Source organism: Eretmochelys imbricata, chromosome 2 (genome assembly GCF_965152235.1).
Source record: "Eretmochelys imbricata isolate rEreImb1 chromosome 2, rEreImb1.hap1, whole genome shotgun sequence".
Taxonomy (NCBI): domain Eukaryota; kingdom Metazoa; phylum Chordata; order Testudines; family Cheloniidae; genus Eretmochelys; species Eretmochelys imbricata.
Genome location: NC_135573.1, coordinates 231404161 through 231429600, shown reverse-complemented (window position 1 = coordinate 231429600; position 25440 = coordinate 231404161). Strand labels below are relative to the sequence as shown.

At 43.4% G+C, this 25440-nt stretch overlaps 1 protein-coding gene across 1 annotated transcript in view; it reads right to left on the bottom strand.

Annotated features, from left to right (window-relative positions):
- Positions 1 to 4392: 4392 nt before the first annotated feature.
- The window catches only part of PLXDC2 (plexin domain containing 2), a 408784-nt gene continuing 387736 nt past the window's right edge, over positions 4393 to 25440 (bottom strand). Inside the window, exon 14 of the mRNA XM_077809446.1 lies at positions 4393 to 4509. Coding sequence (XP_077665572.1) covers positions 4393 to 4509 — 117 coding nt within the window. The remainder of the gene's footprint in view (positions 4510 to 25440) is intronic.

The following is a 25440-nucleotide window of genomic DNA, read 5'->3' as shown; positions in this document are numbered from 1 at the left end:
AAGGCTGAATTAGGGCTGTGTAGAAAAAGGAGAGGTTCCTGGTTAAAACAGCTGAATGCTAACCTAGAGAATTGCATTCTATCCCTGCCTCTACCGCAGAGTTACTGTGTAATGCTGGACAAGTCACTTATCCCAGACTTTTCATATGTGGTCACTAATTGTGTGTTCCTCATTTTCTGGGTGCCCACTTTGATACCCTGGGCTCTGCTTTGTAGATGTGCTGAACACTCACAACCACAACTAAAGTCAAGGAGACTTGTACTTCGGATGCATAAAGTGCTTTATAGTTCTAAGTACTCTGAAAAATCAGGTCCTAGGCGGCTCAAATTGGGCACCCAATGTTAGCTGAAACTTAATTTCAATGTGCCTCAGTTCCCCATGTGTAAAATGAGAATAATACCACCCCTATCCCACAAGGGTATTGTGAAACTAAATTAATTAATGTATGTGAAGCACTCAGATAATAAAGTGATGTGCACCATTGTGTAGCCTGAGCTATAGGTTATGTATTAATTATATAGATTACCTAAGAATTCCCTTTTATCACTTTGAGGGTTGACAGGTTCTTGTCCCAAGATCAGACCCAGTATTATTTAAATGCCTTATAAGAATACAGGTCTGTAGGTTCCTTGCCTTACTGCTGAATATAATAAAGGCAAGCTAGCCCTATAGGATACAAGTGACAAGCCCACGAGGAAATTAATCGTTCTGTCTTCAAAGCAGGACTTGAATAGCACACAATAAATAAGCCATGGGGCCACAAATTGAACAATGAGGAGAAAAGAAACTTACCCCCATCACTGAATGAGGCAGGCATCCTATAGAAAAACTGATATACAGCCATGTAATTAAACACTGCATCATAATGCAAGCTCATAAGGGGCTAAATTTAGGTTTCACAGGCAACTTGTGAGTGCTTTGCTTTGCAACCTTAATAGTGTTCTTTTAACAAATATTTTCTGTGTATAGTACATGTATCTACTTCATTGACTTATTTTACTGAGAGTCTAAGGTGCCATTTGGCAAAGTAGTTTGAAATCTTTTTCCTGGAAAGTGCCTTTTTTCTGTAATCTGCAGCAGAAAATGTCATAATTTCATTGGGGACATTAGACTTAAAAGCACACTTCTACTAAATCTAGAAAAAATAGGAAAGGCTACTTTTATGAAACTTTTCTAATCACTTCAACATCTATTTGTATGCAAATACCTGTGCATAGAGAAATGGGCTATGAGATACAGTAACTGCTAAAATAAATGGCACTTTAAATAAACAATTACCTAGATGAATAATTCTGAAGTACGCTAAGACTAAGGACCAGGGAGATTGTTAGGGAAGCCATTGTTCCACCGCTATCAGGCTGCAATTTCTTTTGGATTGTCATGAAGAGGGACACCTGGATCCATCAATGTTACAGTTTATAAAGTGATAACTATAGGCTTCTTTGCATCTTCTGATATTTCATTACAACTACTGGAGCAAAGAATCACATTTGTATCACTTTTAATTTTTAAAAATGTAGAAAAGCAGATGGAATCATAAAACAACAACAGATTACTTAATTACCTTCGCCCACTGGGATAAATGGAACGTACTACAGAATATATCAAAGCAGACACTGATGAGACACTATCAGTTTCTACAGGTATGCAGGAATTTTCCCCTTCAGACATCAGTTCCTCTTCAGACACAGGAATATGCCTATTGAATAAATCCAGCAACTAATAATGGTATAACCAAGTACACAGAAGTATGGGAAAGCCAAATCAACTCTATTAAGATATTTCTTTTATGTCAGCCATTCAGTGAAATCTGTCACCAATTTACCAGGGATGGCCAAAGAGTGAAAAAAAAAAGCATGAATATTTCAATTAAGAAATGTCATCAAATGTATGTTTATTTGTGAATTATCACAAACTTTTCATCCAGCTCTATAAAGGGGATAGGAATGAAAACAGAAAAAATTGCTGACTATGAAAAAAATCATGAAACTCACAAATACAATGACCAGTATTATTCAGCCAGGTCCACTGTTTACTCAGTATAACATACATAAGTAAAACTGAATCCAGCTTGTTTTACTAAGCCAATACTTCACCTTCAAACCCAGAGTTCTGTGAGTAGTCTTTACTTACATGAATATTAAGACAACCACACATATTGCAGTACCATGTGGATACTCTTTAGTCAGATTCACAACATTTATATGTTGGCTGATATGTCATGATGTGATCTGGAATAACATTTATTTTAACTGGTGAGGACATCATGCTTCAAAAATCACAAGTGCGAGTTCTGTGATTGTTTTATTAGGCCGATAGATCCTAGCTGATGATTGCAAATCTACTTGGAATAAGATAGAAAAAGTGATTATAAGTATCAGACCCCGGAAGTTTGTTTTTTAAATTATGTGTACTGTTATGTGTTTTATTTTAAAAATTAGTGTCACCAGATAGGCATGTGCATATATTTGATTACTGCTATCTGCATTAATAGCCAGTACGTTAATCCCTCCCCCATCAGAAACAGGTGTTGGTAGAGCCACACAAATTGAAAAGAGTGATCACTGCAAGATTTCAGCAGACCTCAAGATGTGGTTTTTATCAGTTTCAAATTAATGCTGGTTAGATTTTGAACATTTCAAACCTCACAGTGGACGATTTAAAGCCGACAGTAAAATGTGTGTTACACAGAATAAAGAATGAATACAGAAAATACAGTATTGTATAATTTACTGAAGAAAATAACAAGTAAAAATCATGTTATTTTTAAAACAGAGTTAAGTAAACAAATTTAGACCATACGAGCATTGACAAGAAATGTAAATAACTGATTAATTAAGGTTGTAACTACAAGGTGTCTAAACTACTTGAGACCTAAAACTGCAAATGTTGAATACTGTACTTTAAAAAGATTCAAGGGCCTCTGCTTGTACAGTATGTAAAAGATTTGAAAGTGAAAGACCACAATGAAATGTACATACAATACCTGAATTGAAAAGTTTAGTAGCTCAGTGTATATTAACCCCTTTCTACCCAAAGGAATATATTTTCTTTTCACTGGGAATTTATCATATTGTTTTTCCCTAGTCAGGGAGGAAAAGGGTTGATATTAAAAGAAACGTGGTTCCAGTCGGCAGAAAAGTTATGGCACTGCAACTAAACGGACCACCATCCCTAAGCAACATAAAAATATTCTAATATTAAGGATTATTTTACAACTCAGCGGAAATATGCAGTAATGCAATCCATTTCCTCCGTCTGGATGACAAAAATGCAGTCTTAACAGCCACAAGAGCCTGCCTTGTGTTAGCTATAAAAAAAAAATATATTTATATATATATTTATGCAACGACTATGTGTATTAAACAAAATCACTGAATGAATCAGATAGTTTGAATCTCTATCTCTGGGAGGGGTGCACTGGAATCTGCAACGCTTCTCGGGAAGGACTCACAATGAGGATAAAAACCCATTTGTTTAAAATCTTAACATTTTTTCATCACATTGTCTGAGAAATGGTCTATATTGATTTCTGCCAGCATTAGCCAAAAGCATCTGTTGCCTTCATTTCAGCCCACTGTTTGGAAATGAAAGCGACATCCCTTAAAACAAATCCGATAATTAATTGTTCAGTGAACACTGACACTGAAAATTACTCCAATTTCACCATGAACTCCAATTATACAGCCCAATTTCACCATAGTGAAAACTCCCAGCTATTTTTTCTAACCGCCTTGTGCTAACTTTATAATTCTTTATCACGGCTTGTTTAAGGGATATTAACCAACGAAGTACAAGAAACATTCTACTACTCCTGGAAAGAATAGATGTTGTACTGTAACTCACTCACTCACTTGGTTATGTTAGTTTGGCACTGAACACTCAGAATTGTATTCCACATTCATTTGTAGAAGTACAGAAAATTGCTTATTTTTTACCTGCATTGAATTTATTTTCTTAGCAACTTTGTCAAAACTGATCATTGCTCTTTGCATGAAAGGGTTACAGATTTGTAACACAGTTTATCTTTGAGAAACCAGAGAAGAATGCTTGAACAAAAGGGTAGCACCCTGTTGAACTAAAGCTTTATTATATTTTTTTATTCTTACGCAACCCCATACCTCAGCCAATAACATGGCATTTGTGCCACATTTCTCAGACTGTAGATGTCCACTCAGGGTGTTCTGAATGAACTATTGTATGTCAATCCACGAAGGGAAACTACAGCGCAGTGGGTAATCTGCTATCCTAGATTGTTTTTTCTTCTTGGACAAGATTTATCCAACAATCTTCTTTACAGCTACAGCAGCTTAGGCCTCCTTTTCTTTAGAGAGAGGCAAAGTAAATGTCTTACACCTGTAGACCAGTACTGGTGCTCTTGTCCTAGAAATTTTAGCACTGCTCTGATACAATGAAGCCTTCTTTTTCTCCAACTGGTTCAACTTCCGCATACGCAGGATGTCCCGAGCCTCTTCGAAACTTCATTGCAGGCCATCTGCTTGGGCGGCGCTACAAAAGAAACAAGAACAAAATCCTTTTTAGAATATGTAAGGGACAACAACAAGAAAGCAAGTGTTGAAAAGTACCTTGTAATTTCAATTGCCTTGATACTAAAATCCAATTGTCTAATGCTGTAGGGCATTTTGGGAGCTGTGGGGAAGGGATAGATAACCAGAGCTGAAGAAGTTAATCCTTCCTTCTTAATTTATAAGAAAAGTCTGGCACTCTCAAGCAGCCCAGCACTAGCTACTAGTCCTGGGACTATGAGCTAGTGTTGCCTGCTGTCTCCTCCCTCTCCATCTGGGGATTTGGTAGATCTTCACTGTGCTCTGAGTCACTGGCCAATCAACCCACTCCCAGGCCTGCCCACAATGCCTCCTTTCATAGGCCTGCATAGAGAGTTCCCATTGAGCTCTACACTGTGTCCCCCTGAATGGTCTCTCTTCCACTGCAGAAAAGTGGAGTCCAGGTTGCAATGTGACATGCGGTACTTGGGCCTATAAATTAGGCTCCTAATTGTGAGCCTAACTGTGGAAAAGGGGATAAAAGTTTATGAAGTGTCACAATAATCTATCACAATAAATGCTGATGGGAAAAAGTGCAAAAGTGAGACAGAAAGACCGAATTAGTCCAAACAAAACAGCCTACTGATATAATTCAAGGACCGTGTTAAGATCTTGCCTGATAAACAAAAACTGTGTGACACCAGAAATCAATTAACCAAAATTGGCATGTTGGAAATGAGGCCTAACTGGTGGACAAAATAATGAGGGGGATGGGCTATTCCACCCATCGCTCCCTTTTGGTGTCCTCAAAAGGAGATTTTTTTGGAGGGGGGGACAGCTGACTATGCAACACTGGCTGACTGAAAAATCAGACTAAGAGGAAGGAGCGAGCTTCACTATCATGACTGCAAACCCCACTAGCTCTGGGGACCCCAAACTGTCTTTGTCCTAAGCCTGAAAGATATTCTGAGCAGACTGGGCCAGAGAGAGGGGACCAGATGTCATCATTACCTCCACTTCTACTGGCGCCAGCTAAATTTCAGTCACCACCTAGGATGTGCGACTCTGTCTAACCCTTGCCCAAATGTGTTCTTTTTCCTCCCACTCTTTTTTTCTTTCTGATACCTCTCCTTTTTCCTTCTGTCTAACAAAGGTCTGGCTTAGCCAGCCAAGACTGCATATTTTGCAATTCTGCTGTGAGCCTGGGCCTAGAAAGAGGGAGCTAATAGCAATGCTCCAAACAGCCAAGGCTGTAACAAGTTTGCTAGATCTCAGACTGTCTGACAAGACTGTGCCTGTGTTTTTCATACAGTGCGGTTGCAAATGAATCAACATTCAACAGAGATGGAAGCTGTTTTTTCCTATCTTTTTCTCTCGTCTTGTGCATGTTTGTCTTGGTTTGTCTTCTAGGAAACAGGGTTGGACTTTACCGACAATAGCTCTGGCTCATCTCAACTAATTTCTTTTCTTTTTTCCAAGAGAACAGTTATTACCATCTTTAATACCATCTAAGAGATTGTCAAAGAAAATGTTTTTACTTCTAAAGACTCTCTCCAGCCAAAAAGAAAGGGAACCAGGGATGTTGTTAAAATGAAAGCCTTACTTAATACTTTACATTTCAAATGCTTTAACTGTTTATCCTTCTTCTTCTGTATCTTTTATAAAAGGTTAAAAAGAGTTCTGATGATGTGTTTGCCATGGTATTAAGCCCGAACCTTGTTTAAAAATATTTGATATGGGGCCATTTCATGGTCATGTTAACACCTTTGACTCTTTGGGCCCATATATTCCATCTATATTAATACACCAGATATTTCTGTTTCATATCAGTTCTTAGAGCCAAATTCTAGCACTCTTACCTGGGTTTCCAAGAAATTAAAATTCCAATTTGAATAACTACATTCTGCCTGAATAATTTTTCCTGCAGCAGTTTCAAGTAGATGCAGTATTGATCCTTGAATTTTGCCAGGTGTAAAAAGTGTGTAGTCAGACAAGCATTAATGCATGGTCTGGCAGGGAGCCATGGGGCACCACCTCGTTGGATAAGGCAAAGAGGATCTGAACAAGGATCTGAACAAATTCCCTGGGGTCATAAGAGGCTCAGCTATTTTGCAACCTGGTACACCAGAATTATTTAGGGAGGGTCGGGTTCCCCTGCCAGATTTGGGTGCTGATTTGGTTTTGGACAATAAAAAAGAGGGCAGTGGGAGATGTCTGGGAACGCGGCTGGGTTTGTGGGGGAGGCAGCCACACCCACACCTGACACCTCCTTGTGGCGGTTGTCCAGTGCAGGCACACCATAGGAAAGGCAAAGAGTGACCAGATAAATGCCTCGTAAAGGACTTAAAAAGGAGGTATTGATTAAAGGAATGGAATGGGGGGAGGGTTTGGGGCTCCTATGAATGGTATGGTAGGGAGCCAACCCCCGCTTTCTTATAGTCCACCTTAAACCTGCTACGGGGGGGGGGGGGGGAGGGGGGCAGTTGGTATGGTCCCAGCAATGGGTTGGCTGGGAGTCCTGGATGGAAAAAGAGTGGGGGCTGGCAGAAGACATCCCAGACATCTAATAATAAAGTCACAGCCTGATTAAAACCATATCAAATATCTCTCGTACTTCTTTTGGTAGAGCCAGACAACTACAGTCTGCCTGAGTAAGTTTCCCTGCAGCCGTTTCAAATACATGTAGTATCTTCATTCCAACCATCCCAATGTGTTTTGTATTGTTAGGGCCTCATCCAGCTCCCACAGAATTTTTTTCTATTGACTTCATCAGGCCCTGGATCAGTTCTTTAAGCAGCAGCCAAGAACCAGCCAAGTGAAGTGGATTCATTTCAGTGGTAGATGAAATGAGATTTCTGTGTATCTATAATGCCTTCTGAGATGAAAGACACTTCTAAGCCCTAAATTTTCAAAAGTAACTTAAAGTGCTTACGGTGCTTATGCTTATGTTGCATCCGATGAAGTGAGCTGTAGCTCATGAAAGCTTATGCTCAAATAAACTGGTTAGTCTCTAAGATGCTACAAGTACTCCTTTTCTTTTAGGGCTTATGGGGCTCAATTTTTGGGTGCCCAAGCTGATGCATATTTAAGGATGCTGATTTTCAAGGGGTGATTGCTCAGTACTTTCTGAAAAGCAGCCCCTTCAAGGTATCTCAAATTAAGTGGCCAAAGTCATTAGTCACTTCTGAAAATTTTGGCTTAAGTAAATATATTATTAAATTATCAATTGTTTCTTCTTCAAATCTGCTACATAAAGTAGCAGTCCGCTTTGGGGGACTGCTGAATTACAAAGCGAACATTCCAAAAGTGCTCAAGTTAAACAGAAGGATGAGGAAAGAAAATCACTTACAATTTTATAGTTTCATTTTGAGACCGAGACACAGCTTAAATGGCCTTTTCTCAGCCCTGGTCTACACTACGACTTTAGGTCGAATTTAGCAGCGTTAAATCGATGTAAACTTGCACCCGTCCACACAATGAAGCCCTTTATTTCGACTTAAAGGGCTCTTAAAATCGATTTCCTTACTCCACCCCTGACAAGTGGATTAGCGCTTAAATCGACGTTGCCAGCTCGAATTTGGGGTACTGTGGACACAATTCGATGGTATTGGCCTCCGGGAGCTATCCCAGAGTGCTCCATTGTGACCGCTCTGGACAGCACTCTCAACTCAGATGCACTGGCCAGGTAGACAGGAAAAGAACCGCGAACTTTTGAATCTCATTTCCTGTTTGGCCAGCGTGGCAAGCTGCAGGTGACCATGCAGAGCTCATCAGCACAGGTGACCATGATGGAGTTCCAGAATCGCAAAAGAGCTCCAGCATGGACCGAACGGGAGGTACGGGATCTGATCGCTGTTTGGGGAGAGGAATCCGTGCTATCAGACCTCCGTTCCAGTTTTCGAAATGCCAAAACCTTTGTCAAAATCTCCCAGGGCATGAAGGACAGAGGCCATAACAGGGACCCGAAGCAGTACCGCGTGAAACTGAAGTAGCTGAGGCAAGCCTACCAGAAAACCAGAGAGGCGAACGGCCGCTCCGGGTCAGAGCCCCAAACATGCCGCTTCTATGATGAGCTGCATGCCATTTTAGGGGGTTCAGCCACCACTACCCCAGCTGTGTTGTTTGACTCCTTCAATGGAGATGGAGGCAATACGGAAGCAGGTTTTGGGGACGAAGAAGATGATGATGATGATGAGGTTGTAGATAGCTCACAGCAAGCAAGCAGAGAAATCGTTTTTCCCAACAGCCAGGAACTGTTTCTCACCCTGGACCTGGAGCCAGTACCCCCCGAACCCACCCAAGGCTGCCTCCTGGACCCAGCAGGCGGAGAAGGGACCTCTGGTGAGTGTACCTTTTAAAATACTATACATGGTTTAAAAGCAAGCATGTGAAAGGATTATTTTGCCCTGGCATTCGCGATTCTCCTAGATGTAGTCCTAAAGCCTTTGCAAAAGGTTTCTGGGGAGGGCAGCCTTATTGCGTCCTTCATGGTAGGACACTTTACCACTCCAGGCCAGTAACACGTACTCGGGAATCATTGTAGAACAAAGCATTGCAGTGTATGTTTGCTGGCATTCAAACAACATCCGTTCTTTATCTCTCTGTGTTATCCTCAGGAGAGTGAGATATAATTCATGGTCACCTGGTTGAAATAGAGTGCTTTTCTTCAGGGGACACTCAGAGGAGCCCATTCCTGCTGGGCTGTTTGCCTGTGGCTAAACAGAAATGTTCCCCGCTGTTAGCCACGGGGGTGAGGGGGGAAGGTTGAGGGGGTAGTCACGCGGTGGGGGGAGGCAAAATGCAACCTTGTAACGAAAGCACATGTGCTATGTATGTAATGTTAACAGCAAGGTTTACCCTGAAAGAGTGTAGCCACTGTTTTATAAAATGTGTCTTTTTAAATACCGCTGTCCCTTTTTTTTTCTCCACCAGCTGCATGTGTTTCAATGATCACAGGATCTTCTCCTTCCCAGAGACTAGTGAAGCTTAGAAAGAAAAAAAAACGCACTCGCGATGAAATGTTCTCCGAGCTCATGCTGTCCTCCCACACTGACAGAGCACAGACGAATGCGTGGAGGCAAATAATGTCAGAGTGCAGGAAAGCACAAAATGACCGGGAGGAGAGGTGGCGGGCTGAAGAGAGTAAGTGGCGGGCTGAAGAGAGTAAGTGGCGGGCTGAAGACAGGGCTGAAGCTCAAATGTGGCGGCAGCGTGATGAGAGGAGGCAGGATTCAATGCTGAGGCTGCTGCAGGACCAAACCAGTATGCTCCAGTATATGGTTGAGCTGCAGCAAAGGCAGCTGGAGCACAGACTGCCACTGCAGCCCCTCTGTAACCAACCGCCCTCCTCCCCAAGTTCCATAGCCTCCACACCCAGACGCCCAAGAACGCGGTGGGGGGGCCTCCGGCCAACCATCCACTCCACCACAGAGGACTGCCCAAAAAAAAGAAGGCTGTCATTCAATAAATTTTAAAGTTGTAAACTTTTAAAGTGCTGTGCTTAAAGTGCTGTGTGGCATTTTCCTTCCCTCCTCCACCACCCCTCCTGGGCTACCTTGGTAGTCATCCCCCTATTTGTGTGATGAATGAATAAAGAATGCATGAATGTGAAGCAACAATGACTTTATTGCCTCTGCAAGCGGTGATCAAAGGGAGGAGGGGACGGTGGTTAGCTTACAGGGAAGTAGAGTGAACCAAGGGGCGGGGGGTTTCATCAAGGAGAAACAAACAGAACTTTCACACCGTAGCCTGGCCAGTCATGAAACTGGTTTTCAAAGCTTCTCTGATGCATACCGCGCCCTCCTGTGCTCTTCTAACCGCCCTGGTGTCTGGCTGCGCGTAACCAGCAGCCAGGCGATTTGCCTCAACCTCCCACCCCGCCATAAACGTCTCCCCCTTACTCTCACAGATATTGTGGAGCACACAGCAAGCAGTAATAACAGTGGGAATATTGGTTTCGCTGAGGTCTAAGCGAGTCAGTAAACTGCGCCAGCGCGCCTTTAAACGTCCAAATGCACATTCTACTACCATTCTGCACTTGCTCAGCTTGTAGTTGAACAGCTCCTGACTACTGTCCAGGCTGCCTGTGTACGGCTTCATGAGCCATGGCATTAAGGGGTAGGCTGGGTCCCCAAGGATAGGGGGATATAGGCATTTCAACATCCCCAACAGTTATTTTCTGGTCTGGGAATAAAGACCCTTCCTGCAGCTTTTGAAACAGACCAGAGTTCCTGAAGATGCGAGTGTCATGCACCTTTCCCGGCCATCCCACATTGATGTTGGTGAAACGTCCCTTGTGATCCACCAGAGCTTGCAGCACTATCGAAAAGTACCCCTTGTGGTTTATGTACTCGGCGGCTTGGTGCTCCGGTGCCAAGATAGGGATATGGGTTCCGTCTATGGCCCCACCACAGTTAGGGAATCCCATTGCAGCAAAGCCATCCACTATGACCTGCACATTTCCCAGGGTCACTACCCTTGATATCAGCAGATCTTTGATTGCATGGGCTACTTGCATCACAGCAGCCCCCACAGTAGATTTGCCCACTCCAAATTATTCCCAACTGACCGGTAGCTGTCTGGCGTTGCAAGCTTCCACAGGGCTATCGCCACTCGCTTCTCAACTGTGAGGGCTGCTCTCATCTTGGTATTCATGCGCCTCAGGGCAGGGGAAAGCAAGTCACAAAGTTCCATGAAAGTGCCCTTACGCATGCGAAAGTTTCGCAGCCACTGGGAATTGTCCCAGACCTGCAACACTATGCGGTCCCATCAGTCTGTGCTTGTTTCCCGAGCCCAGAATCGGCGTTCCACAGCATGAACCTGCCCCAGTAGCACCATGATGCATGCATTGGCAGGGCCCATGCTTTAAGAGAAATCTGTGTCCATGTCCTGATCACTCACGTGACCGCGCTGACATCGCCTCCTCGCCCGGTATCGCTTTGCCAGGTTCCGGTGCTGCATATACTGCTGGATAATGCGTGTGGTGTTTAATGTGCTCCTAATTGCCAAAGTGAGCTGAGCGGCCTCCATGCTTGCCTTGGTAAGGCGTCCGCACAGAAAAAAGGCGCGGAACGATTGTCTGCTGTTGCTCTGATGGAGGGAGGGGCGACTGAGGACACGGCTTACAGGGTTGGCTTCAGGGAGCTAAAATCAACAAAGAGGGTGTCTTTACATCAAGGAGTATTTCAGGCAGGACTTCACGGAGGGTTCCAATAAGAAATGGTGCACCTAAGTTATCATTCTTATTGGAACAAGGAGGTTAGCCTGGCCTCTGATTGATACATGGCTAGATTTACCTCGCTGCACCTTCTCTGTGAGTGACTGCAGTATGACCTAGAGGAATGAGTCCCCTAGACAGGGGAGAGGGGGAAGCAAATGAGTACAAAACAAATCTGGTCTATTTCTTGTTTTGATCCACTCCATCTATCTTTTACATCTTTGGCTGGCAGCAGACGGTGCAGAAGGACTGCATGCCATCCACATCTCATGGCTGCTCAGCAGAAGATGGTACGGTACGACTGCTAGCAATCCTCATCTCTTGCCTGCCTGGCAGAAGATGGTACAGTACGACTGCTAGCAATCCATATCGCCTGCCTGCTCACCATAAGACGGTTCAATAGGACTGACTGCAGGACTAAAGAGAATGACCTGGTCAAGTCACTCCAAATTTAGTCCCTGCGCCCATGTCTGTCCAGGCGCTCCCAGCCGACGTGGCCAGGAGCACCTCGGACACGACGAGGACGACTACCAGTCGTATTGCACCGTCTGCTGCCAGAAGGCAATGGGTTGCTGCTACTGTGTAGCAAAGCCGTACCGCATCTGCCAGCACCCAGGAGACATACGGTGACAGTTACCTGACCGGGCTCCATGCTTGCCGTGGTATGGCGTCTGCACAGGTAACTCAGGAAAAAAGGCGCGAAACGATTGTCTGCCCTTGCTTTCACGGAGGGAGGGAGGGAACGGGGGCCTGACGATACGTACCCAGAACCACCCGCGACAATGTTTTAGCCCCATCAGAGTGCTCCATTGTGACTGCTCTGGACAGCACTCTCAGATGCCCGATTGTTTGCCGTTGCTCTGACGCAGGGAGGGGCGACTGAGGACATGGCTTACAGGGTTGGCTTCAGGGAGCTAAAATCAACAAAGGGGGTGTCTTTACATCAAGGAGTATTTCAGGCAGGACTTCACGGAGGGTTCCAATAAGAAATGGTGCACCTAAGTTATCGTTCTTATTGGAACAAGAAGGTTAGCCTGGCCTCTGATTGATACATGGCTAGATTTACCTCGCTGCACCTTCTCTGTGAGTGACTGCAGTGTGACCTAGAGGAATGAGTCCCCTAGACAGGGGAGAGGGGGAAGCAAATGAGTACAAAACAAATCTGGTCTATTTCTTGTTTTGATCCACTCCATCTATCTTTTACATCTTTGGCTGGCAGCAGACGGTGCAGAAGGACTGCATGCCATCCACATCTCATGGCTGCTCAGCAGAAGATGGTACGGTACGACTGCTAGCAATCCTCATCTCTTGCCTGCCTGGCAGAAGATGGTACAGTACGACTGCTAGCAATCCGTATCGCCTGCCTGCTCACCATAAGACGGTTCAATAGGACTGACTGCAGGACTAAAGAGAATGACCTGGTCAAGTCACTCCAAATTTAGTCCCTGCGCCCATGTCTGTCCAGGCAATCCCAGCCGACGTGGCCAGGAGCACCTCGGACATGACGATAACGGCTACCAGTCGTACTGTACCGTTTGCTGCCACAAGGCAAGGGGTTGCTGCTACTGTGTAGCAATGCCGTACCGCGTCTGCCAGCACCCAGGAGTCATAGGGTGACAGTTACCTGAGCGGGCTCCATGCTTGCCATGGTATGGCGTCTGCACAGGTAACTCAGGAAAAAAGGCGCGAAACGATTGTCTGCCCTTGCTTTCACGGAGGGAGGGAGGGAACGGGGGCCTGACGATATGAACCACCCGCGACAATGTTTTAGCCCCATCAGGCATTGGGATCTCAACCCAGAATTCCAATGGGCAGCGGAGACTGTGAGAACTGTGGGATAGCTACCCACAGTGCAATGCTCCGGAAGTCGACTCTAGCCTCGGTACTGTGGAAGCGCTCCGCTGAGTTAATGCACTTAATGCACTTAGAGCATTTTCTGTGGGGACACACACACTTGAATATATAAAACCGATTTCTAAAAAACTGACTTCTATAAATTCGACCTTATTCCGTAGTGTAGACATACCCTCAGATTCACACTTGACTGTGAGGAAAACTCTGTTCTGACCACAAGATCTTTTTACTTTTCCTGTCCTGAAAATAAATTCCTCTACATGTCTCCTTTTGCTGTAGTGTTACTGTGCTTCTTGCTGTTTAGTATATTTGATGGTAGAGAGAATCTGTGCTAAGAACCACTGAACACCCGCTGCTGTTACATTATATTGGGATTAGTGAAGCTGATTTAGAGCAGGATTAGCTAAAGAATTTCTCAGGGACTGCTGAATTCCAATCTCAAAAAGACTGTAACTGCGAGGAATTTGGTGGTAGGGCACAAAGAAAGGCTTACATAGGGATCACTGTCATGCAGATATACTACAAAAGCTGCTGCTCCTCCTCCTCCCACGCCCCCTTCTAGGGTCAGGTGTGCTTTTGAGGTGTGCAATGTTAAATTTTATTTGACAGTTATTTAAAACCTATGGCTTCTTTGTGTAAAACCTCGCAACATTAAAAGTAGGAATGTATAGTGCTGTTCTTTTGACAGGACAGGTTTTTCCTAATATGGACACTCAGCCCATTCCAACTTTTTTTTAGACTTTCCATGTATAATTGATTCAGATTGTTTTAAAAATTAAAAAGGACAGTTAGGTTATTGCTAATGAAGAGGGATCAAATTCTGTTCTCAGATTCACTGGTGTAAATCCAGATTAAATCCAATGAAGTTATTCCAGACTTACACCATTGTAAATTAGAACAGAATTTGACCTGATAGGTCTCTAATGAAAAGAGAAAATGAAAAACCAATGGAAAACCAGTAGGGAAAAATAATTAAAAACAGCGTCACAGAAGACAGTGACTAAGGATGACCTAAGTTTTAATGTATTAAGATGTTTTCCAACCTGATTTTACCATTTTTAGCTCTGCTGTCTACGGGCAAGATACTTCTTAATTGGCATTTCCTTTTGATGAAAAATGAATGAGTTCACCGAACATGGGATAGAGCATAAATGTCAGCTGTTGCCCCAGAAACTAACAAACAATAAATCTGAAGGTCATCTTCAAACATCAGAGTTGAAACTTTGTGAAGATTCTGTTCATGCCAGAGGTAAGAGAAATATTTTTGTGCTACCTTGTCAGGTTTTACATTGCTAATAACATACAGTAGGGTTTTTGTTGTTGTTGCTGTTGTTTTTTGTATGTGTGTATGTGGGAAGATCTAGTCTTTGAAAACAGAGCATTGACAAGCTACCGATTCACTTGACTTTGTTGCTGACCCAGATAAAACTGTAGAGATATTACAGTTTTAATTGATAAAATGAAAAGTAACTTAATGGGCATCATGGGATTTGAAGCTCCTCAAGCTATCACAGCAGCCCAGGAACAGCATAATGAATTCTCTGCATTTGCTCTCTCTCAAGTAGGTAGAAAACATGATTCTTTCCCTTAGAATTTGAAACCTTTGAGGCTATTTTCTGAACCGCTGTACTGTAAATAGGGCTACTAAGACTCTCGCTTGCTCTCACAGCATGTATTACAAAGTGTATTGCAACTGAATTCACTGGGATTTTTGACACATGAGTGAATCTTCCAGAAATAGGTCCCAAGTTTATCTTCCTAAGCAAATCTGCTAGAGGAAAATACCCCCAGTCTTGCAACCCCCAGAAGGCCATGGATACTGAGCGTGCAGAAGAATGACCTGCCATATGTGGGGAAAGAGGTTGGTTCCCTGTGGAAGGCCATCAAAGTAAAAAGAGAAATAGTTCCAGAGCAGGATAATTCATAAAATAACATTTCCAAACTCAGACTCCTGTGATGGACCCATCCATTGTACCACTGCTGGGGACCATGCAGTCTGCTGGAGTTCCTACTGCCCTTAGCCTGGAATAAACATCTTTATGCAGACCCTGGAGCAGTGACAGGATAGGTTTTGCCCGTCTCCTTTTTAAGAGCACAGGTGAGGTGTTTCCCAACCCAAGTACTACAGTGTGGACGTTTGGGGATTCTTCTCTTTGTTATTATTGTACTGGGAGGTCTCCAGGCTTATCCCAGTGGGTAGCACTATTCCCCTCACCACCTTTTCATTTGGGTGAATCCTGGGCCTCAGGGCATCATTCTTATTCCTGGCTGGGCATCAGAATGGAGTTATCAGCCACAAATAAATATGGAATGCAAACAAATATGCCCCCGTAGCATTCTTTCTTCGCTGACAGAATTTCAGTCAACCACAGAAGGATCCACATTAGGAGCTTGGCTGCTTAGTTCAGGAGATTCAGAAGACCCATGAAGCTGCTTTCTAAGAGATAGAGCTTGTAATGAGCTGAATGCCCCAATTAGTTTGGCAACTGAGGGCATTCAACACATACTGAATTGAGGGACTTTTATGAAATCCTTTGCAGGTCAGCTTTAAATCAGCTGATTTTCAGTTGCAGAGTAATGTGTTTAAAAGAACCCCAGACATGTCCTAAGCTGAATCCTCCACCAGATTCTCATATAGAATCATAGAATATCAGGATTGGAAGGGACCTCAGGAGGTCATCTAGTCCAACCCCCTGCTCAAAGCAGGACCAATCCCCAATTTTTGCCCCAAATCCCTAAATGGCCCCCTCAAGGATTGAACTCACAATCCTGGGTTTAGCAGGCAAATGCTCAAACCACTGAGCTGTCCCTCCCCCCATATAAATTAGTGTCGTCTAGAAATGTAATCTGATTGGCTGAGTTTCATGACGAGGGTTCTAGTAAATGACATTACCTCTGGCATAGTTCTACAAGAGAGGAAAAGGAAAACAAACCTTTGGTTTCAATCTTCAGACTCACTCTGAACAACCAGACACCATTTAAAGAGGTGTGATGGATTTTCTATTGCCAACAAGGCTTCCCATCTATAATTATTCACAGGACCACTGATGACATAACTATAAAATAATATAGTACATAGCTTTGAGCTGAACAGACAACTGCAATTCAGTTGAGAAGTTCTGCAGAAAATTATAAATGACTATACTTCTTTACAGCCTAGAATTTCAGTCAGGATTTCTAATCAATTTTATCCTGAAAACAAAGGAAACAATCATTTCTGTGTTTCAGTAAAGAAACTGCTACAAAATAAATGGAAGATGTTTGTAAATATATATATATAAAAACAAGAAGAAGGAAATGCATTGAATGTGAGCCAGAGGGAGGGAAAAGTCTACTGTGCAGATGCCACAGGAATATAAAGATTAGGGGATAAGTGATGTAGGAGAAGATCGATTATAGAAGTTCTGAACAGATGTGCTCACTGGCATATAATCATTTTCAGATAGAGTACAAGCACTATAATATGGGCGTACTGGCACCTAATGACTGCTTTTCCTTGGCCTCCTGAAGGAACTGAGAAACATATTGTTATCCCTTATAAAGATCCATATAATCTCTATGAAAGATCAGTCAATATTATGGTACATTTTACCTGTGACAGGAATTCATTTACAGTAATTATAATGATGCACACTGAGCACTGTGCTTCATTGTTAGTTTGCTGCAATTCTTAATAATTCTTTTTTTACATTTCCTTTCATGCTTCTGCAAAATAAGTTTGTATTACCTGTAGATAATATTATCCGTGGAGAGTAGTTTGGAGACATTTACCATCCTCTACAACTGCACACTGAGGACTACAGAAATAGTACAATCCTATGTAGTGAGACCAGCTACTGTGTCAGAAAACTAATCAAGGACAATCTCCATTACAGTCATGTCTCTTTCCATTTCCTGTACTGAGAAGCCTGTAAACTACTAGTAAAACTTGCCTTTTGCTTTAATAGTATCATCCTACCAGTACCAAATCCCAAAGAGTCTGCTGTGCAGTTTCATCTCTAACCAGTTACCAACTTCATCATGTGGTCTTACCTTGATTCATGGGGATTTGAGTCTCCTCCCATGCCTATTTTACGTGTGTATAATTGACTTTAATAGAGTTACTCTGATTTACATCAGTGTAAGAGCCTGATTCTGCAGAGTCCTGAAGGCTTTCTCGGAGGGACATAACACCATCACCTCCTGTTAAAATCCATGCAAGTTGAAGGTACTGAGCATCTTTCAAGTTCAGGTTTCTAATGCAACCCTGCCCTCCCTAGCTCTATATTCTATATCGACCATTCTTTTTAACTTTAAAAGGGAACCTCCACTGTTTCTGACAAATATTATATCTCACACAATTCACTGAAGTCCTGTCTGTGGCACATATTCTTATCCAGCTCAGTGGATAAGACTTATAAAGATGTCTAACATCAAGTGAAAAGTTTATTAGAAGTGCTTATGGGCTTTTTGACTGAACTTCAGTCTTTGACAACAGCAGATGTTTATGTCTCGCAAGTAGAGATATTTAAATATAGATTCCTCACAACTCTCAGGATTGAGTGCCAAAGCTTTAGAACGATAGTACAAAATTACCCAATGAACCAAGAAAGGAGGAAGAAAATATATTAATCTATTACATTTTGATCTTACTATTCAGTTTACCCAATCAATATTAGTACATTCTCAATAGGAACATATAAATCATGTTCCTTTTTACTAAATATTAGACAACTGTTATCTGTGATAGCTTTGCAGTCTTCAACATTAATTAAAATAAACTGTAATTTCCACTAAGAAATAAAGGCATATGTTAACACAGTATCAACAAGATCCCATATCATCCTTATGCAAATAAACTAATATTTGATTATGATATCCAGGACTACCATTGTCCCATGACAAGTAATCAAATGCCTAGTCTTGTCTACCACTGATGATCTTGGCTGTAACAGGATTGCTCTATGGGTCATCTGCACCCTTACAGTCATCCGAGTATTTTTTGAATACTTGCAATTTTAGTACCAGCCCCACCTGTTTTTTTCTCCGAACCCCAAACACCCAATTCTTTTGACTAAATGTCAGTCAGACATGAGCAGGTATTGAAATATCAGATCCAACCCAAAGTGCCTGCAAACACTGTGTTTCCAATATACCTAACTTTCAAGTAACTGGGTAACATGACTTGCCTGGTACCACAAGAATTTTAATAAATTAAAATTATTTTAATGTACAGATTGACCCAAGCTGTACAATTCAAAAGGATGATATGGCGATACAATGAAAATACCTCATTCATTTCTTTCTTTCACTCGATACAAATCCTTCTCCAAAATAGACCTCTCTGATTTAAAATGCTTCTCCTTATAAAAAAAGTTTCTGCAACTTTAAGGACCAGCAGTATGTAGGATCATCTAAGCAGTCAGCTGCTGAATGATGAGAAACTGGATGCCTCCTTCCTTACCCTTTTGACTTTTATTTTCAGTGATAATTATTTATTTTACAGGTTTTCCAACTGACATGATCTGGGTCTTCCCCACTGAGTTGCTGGTTCCTGCTGAGCTGAATAAGCTCTTGAAGATATAAATGTATTGTCAGTGCAGTGCAATAACAATTAGATCAATAGCTGTATTCAAAATGCCAGGACAATGTAGAACTTTCAAAGAACAGAAAAATTATACTTGTTCTTTTTTCTTTTAATCATTAGTTTCAGGATGCGGAACTCATCTGTCAGTGCAGGGAAGAATTAGATCAGTGACAGTGCTCATGAAGAGGGGTGCCTGGCCATTTTCAAACTAAAAAAAAAAAAAAAAAAAAATAATTATGGGCCAAATCCTCAGCTGATGTAAATCAGCATAGCTCCATCAACTTCAATTTAAACCAGCTGAGAATCTGGCCTTACATTTCTCTTTCTCCTATTTACTTTGCATTATTTTAAAGAGCTATGCAGCATCTGTGAAATCACTGCATTGTTAGAAATAGTTATGAAAAATCCTTACCTATCACTGTGCAATCTTATCTGCTGTGTGCTGCTATATACAAAGATGTAAAATGCTGAACCTCAGATGGAGCCCAAAAAGCCCATCAAGACAAGAAATCTGAAAGTCAACACCAGGAAAAATATTGCAAACTAGATTTTCAATTATTATATTATTTTTTCTTCAGTTGTCTCCTTTCAAACAGCCAATTGGAATGGAGGTTGGGGGTAAGGAGTGGGGCAGAGAGAACCAAATTCAAAGGTGACTCTAAATGATTCTATTGGGAGTCAAAGTAGAGACTGTGATGCTGGCAGACCTGATGACACATCATGCCAAGGTCCCCATGTCTCAAATGAACACTGACAAATACATGGCTGAAATCAGTCCAGCTCACCTGTGTGTTAATATAATTAAAATAGGTATTAGAATTAAAGGAAGTGTTTAGTCTTCATTGAATGCGTGTGAGTTGCTGAATGCATTAATCTCACTTACAGCATCTGCTTCCCATGTTATAAGGTAATAGTCGAGCATTTGTAGTGTAAGCCTCTGTGACTGTGTAAATCACCAGACAGGAGAGAGACATCAACTAGTGCAAAGTGTTGGTCTCCAACAGAAGATGTTACATCCTGCCTGACAAGGAAGGTCCATCAACACCGGATGGTTTATTGGGAAACATTAAAGAGGACAAAGGACTTTGTTGCTCTGCTCTTCTCCCACTCCCTTGAAGATAAGGTAAGCAACTGGATTCTCCCATCAGCCGAGTTTGCAGCTCAAAGCATGGGGGGGAGTGAATAAAAACCACAAACAAGAAGGAGCTGTATCTATATGATGCTTGGATTCTAGCAGCAAGGTTTTCTATGCAAAAGTAAATGATCTCCAGCTGCTTAGCCTGGGTTAGCCCAAAAGGCAATACAGAGCTTGCTTATTATAGGTGCTTCTATTACCTTTTGAAACTTAAGATTGTAACTCATTTGTGTATGTACGTTTACCTGCTTTAACCTTGTAAATAACTCTTTCGTTTCCTTTTCCTATTTAATAAATCTTCAGATAGTTTATTATAGGGTTGGCTACAAATGTTACCTTTGGTATGAAATCTAAGGTGCAATTGACCTGGGGTAAGCGACTGGTCCTTTGGCACTGGGAGTAACCTGTGATTGCTGTGATTCTTGGTGTATCACAAAGGTAGGCATATCTGGGTGGCAAGACAGATTGGGGATCCCAAGGGGACTGCCTGTGACTCCATGTTAAAGCTGTTATAGTACTTGAGGAGTTTACAATTGAAAATTGGCTGGTGGAATATAAGTATAGAATTCACAACCAACTTGGAGTTTGTGCCCTGGTTCTCAAGAGTCTGCCCTGAGATTGGTACCTAGTCACTGCAGGACAACTAGATAGGGATAATTTACACCTTTTGGTTTCCTCAGTGTGAACTTCACACCAACCTAAACTACCTGTACAGTTACTTAGAATCCATCAGATTTACTTACACTCAGAACTACTTACCAACGTGTAATTCTCACCAACACAGACACCCAATCTCTGAATTTGGCACACTGAGCCTGATGAAGGGAAGTAATTCTAATGGGGCCAGATTCTCTCCTGTGCCAAGATCCACTCAGTAATGGAGAGCTGATAATGGCTCCCTGATTCTCAAGCTGCCCCTGCACCAGCCCTGAAGTAAGACACACAATCTAAACCCAAACCTAATTCATGACAGTTGGCCATGGTTCCTGCAGCACTGTACTCCAGCTGAGAACTGCCATAGAAGAATACCATTGTGTTGTTGCCATGCTGTACTTACGCTCACTTGCCATCACACCCCCATGCCAAGGTAGAGAAGAATGGCACAGGAGCTGACTCACTTGGCTTTATACCAGTCAAGAATTCTTTTGGGGGAATTCTCAGCTGTCCAGCTTCAGCCAGATTATGTCCCCTTTGTGCCACTTAGGCAGTGAAAAGGTGACAAAACTGGGGTGAGAAGTAATGTAGCTCATACACTATGGGGCCTGGAGAAGGAAGTATAGCGGAGAAAACCACCATGTGTACTTTACACCTGCTTTGGCTTCTCTATGTAAGTTACATCCGCATAGTCTTTCTTTGGTACATCAACAATGCACGCCTCTTTTGGCAGTGTGTAGCGTATATACCTGCAAAGTCCTGCCAGCATGGATATAGATAGCAGCACAGCTGGTGATGCATGGTTTAGTTAAGCAGAGTAGAGACATGCCTGAAGGGTGTGAGTATGTATCCAAATACCTACCCTATACACTCTCTCCTTGCTTTCCCATCTACACTGCTATTTTTAGTAATGCTATTTTGGTGGTGGGAGGGGGACAGCGGGGAAAGGCTCCAGACGCTCCCTGCTGCAAAGCCCTTCCTCACTGTAGTGAAAGACACCAGCAGCAGGGAAAGGCGCCCTTAGTGGGGAAAGGCTCTGCCAGCTCCCTGCCAGCTCTGCCTTTCCTCATCACAGTGAAAGGTTCTGGCCATAGGGAACTGCTGAAGCCTTTCTCTGCTCTCTCCCTCTGCCAGAGCTTTTTGCTGACATGGGTAGCTACACACTGCAGTGTGGATGGAGCCTGCTTTTCACTGAGGCATGTAGCTACACTGACGCTATACACCTCCACCAGTGCTGCATAGTATAGATGTAGCCTTACACACAGATAAGTGGGAGCAAGTAGGGTAAAGATGCCTGGATACAAGACAGTCTAATTTTTATCATCTCACATATTACCTCTTAATTTTCATAGAATCATAGAATCATAGAATATCAGGGTTGGAAGGGACCCCTGAAGGTCATCTAGTCCAACCCCCTGCTCGAAGCAGGACCAATTCCCAGTTAAATCATCCCAGCCAGGGCTTTGTCAAGCCTGACCTTAAAAACTTCCAAGGAAGGAGATTCCACCACCTCCCTAGACAACGCATTCCAGTGTTTCACCACCCTCTTAGTGAAAAAGTTTTTCCTAATATCCAATCTAAACCTCCCCCACTGCAACTTGAGACCATTACTCCTCGTTCTGTCATCTGCTACCATTGAGAACAGTCTAGAGCCATCCTCTTTGGAACCCCCTTTCAGGTAGTTGAAAGCAGCTATCAAATCCCCCCTCATTCTTCTCTTCTGCAGGCTAAACAATCCCAGCTCCCTCAGCCTCTCCTCATAAGTCATGTGTTCTAGACCCCTAATCATTTTTGCTGCCCTTCGCTGGACTCTCTCCAATTTATCCACATCCTTCTTGTAGTGTGGGGCCCAAAACTGGACACAGTACTCCAGATGAGGCCTCACCAATGTCGAATAGAGGGGGACGATCACGTCCCTCGATCTGCTCGCTATGCCCCTACGTATACATCCCAAAATGCCATTGGCCTTCTTGGCAACAAGGGCACACTGCTGACTCATATCCAGCTTCTCGTCCACTGTCACCCCTAGGTCCTTTTCCGCAGAACTGCTGCCTAGCCATTCGGTCCCTAGTCTGTAGCGGTGCATTGGATTCTTCCGTCCTAAGTGCAGGACCCTGCACTTATCCTTATTGAACCTCATCAGATTTCTTTTGGCCCAATCCTCCAATTTGTCTAGGTCCTTCTGTATCCTATCCCTCCCCTCCAGCGTATCTACCACTCCTCCCAGTTTAGTATCGTCCGCAAATTTGCTGAGAGTGCAATCCACACCATCCTCCAGATCATTTATGAAGATATTGAACAAAACCGGCCCCAGGACCGACCCCTGGGGCACTCCACTTGACACCGGCTGCCAACTAGACATGGAGCCATTGATCACTACCCGTTGAGCCCGACAATCTAGCCAGCTTTCTACCCACCCTATAGTGCATTCATCCAGCCCATACTTCCTTAACTTGCTGACAAGAATACTGTGGGAGACCGTGTCAAAAGCTTTGCTAAAGTCAAGAAACAATACATCCACTGCTTTCCCTTCATCCACAGAACCAGTAATCTCATGATAAAAGGCGATTAGATTAGTCAGGCATGACCTTCCCTTGGTGAATCCATGCTGGCTGTTCCTGATCACTTTCCTCTCATGCAAGTACTTCAAGACTGATTCCTTGAGGACCTGCTCCATGATTTTTCCAGGGACTGAGGTGAGGCTGACTGGCCTGTAGTTCCCAGGATCCTCCTTCTTCCCTTTTTTAAAGATTGGCACTACATTAGCCTTTTTCCAGTCATCCGGGACTTCCCCCGTTCGCCACGAGTTTTCAAAGATAATGGCCAATGGCTCTGCAATCACAGCCGCCAGTTCCTTTAGCACTCTTGGATGCAACTCGTCCGGCCCCATGGACTTGTGCACGTCCAGCTTTTCTAAATAGTCCCTAACCACCTCTATCTCCACAGAGGGCTGGCCATCTCTTCCCCATTTTGTGATGCCCAGCGTAGCAGTCTGGGAGCTGACCTTGTTAGTGAAAACAGAGGCAAAAAAAGCATTGAGTACATTAGCTTTTTCCACATCCTCTGTCACTAGCTTGCCTCCCTCATTCAGTAAGGGGCCCACACTTTCCTTGGCTTTCTTCTTGTTGCCAACATACCTGAAGAAACCCTTCTTGTTACTCTTGACATCTCTCGCTAGCTGCAGCTCCAGGTGCGATTTGGCCCTCCTGATTTCATTCCTACATGCCCGAGCAATATTTTTATACTCTTCCCTGGTCATATGTCCAAGCTTCCACTTCTTGTAAGCTTCTTTTTTATGTTTAAGATCCGCTAGGATTTCACCGTTAAGCCAAGCTGGTCGCCTGCCATATTTACTATTCTTTCGACTCATTGGGATGGTTTGTCCCTGTAACCTCAACAGGGATTCCTTGAAATACAGCCAGCTCTCCTGGACTCCTTTCCCCTTCAAATTAGTCCCCCAGGGGATCCTGGCCATCTGTTCCCTGAGGGAGTCGAAGTCTGCTTTCCTGAAGTCCAGGGTCCGTATCCTGCTGCTTACCTTTCTTCCCTGCGTCAGGATCCTGAACTCAACCAACTCATGGTCACTGCCTCCCAGATTCCCATCCACTTTTGCTTCCCCCACTAATTCTACCCGGTTTGTGAGCAGCAGGTCAAGAAAAGCGCCCCTCCTAGTTGGCTCCTCTAGCACTTGCACCAGGAAATTGTCCCCTACGCTTTCCAAAAACTTCCTGGATTGTCTATGCACCGCAGTATTGCTTTCCCAGCAGATATCAGGAAAATTAAAGTCACCCATGAGAATCAGGGCGTGCGATCTAGTAGCTTCCGTGAGCTGCCGGAAGAAAGCCTCATCTACCTCATCCCCCTGGTCCGGTGGTCTATAGCAGACTCCCACCACTACATCACTCTTGTTGCACACACTTCTAAACTTAATCCAGAGACACTCAGGTTTTTCTACAGTTTCGTACCGGAGCTCTGAGCAGTCATACTGCTCCCTTACATACAGTGCTACTCCCCCACCTTTTCTGCCCTGCCTGTCCTTCCTGAACAGTTTATAACCATCCATGACAGTACTCCAGTCATGTGAGTTATCCCACCAAGTCTCTGTGATTCCAATCACATCATAGTTCCTTGACATTACCAGGACCTCCAGTTCTCCCTGCTTGTTTCCAAGGCTTTGTGCATTCGTATGTAAGCACTTGAGATAACCTGTTGATCGCCCCTCATTCCCAGTATGAGGCAGGAGCCCTCCCCTCACAGACATTTCTGCCTGTGCTTCCTCCCGGTATCCCTCTTTCCCACTTACCTCAGGGCTTTGGTCTCCTTCCCCCGGTGAACCTAGTTTAAAGCCCTCCTCACTAGGTTAGCCAGCCTGCTGGCAAAGATGCTCTTCCCTCTCTTCGTAAGATGGAGCCCGTCTCTGCCCAGCACTCCTCCTTCATGGAACACCATCCCATGGTCAAAGAATCCAAAGCCTTCTCTCCGACACCACCTGCGTAGCCATTCGTTGACT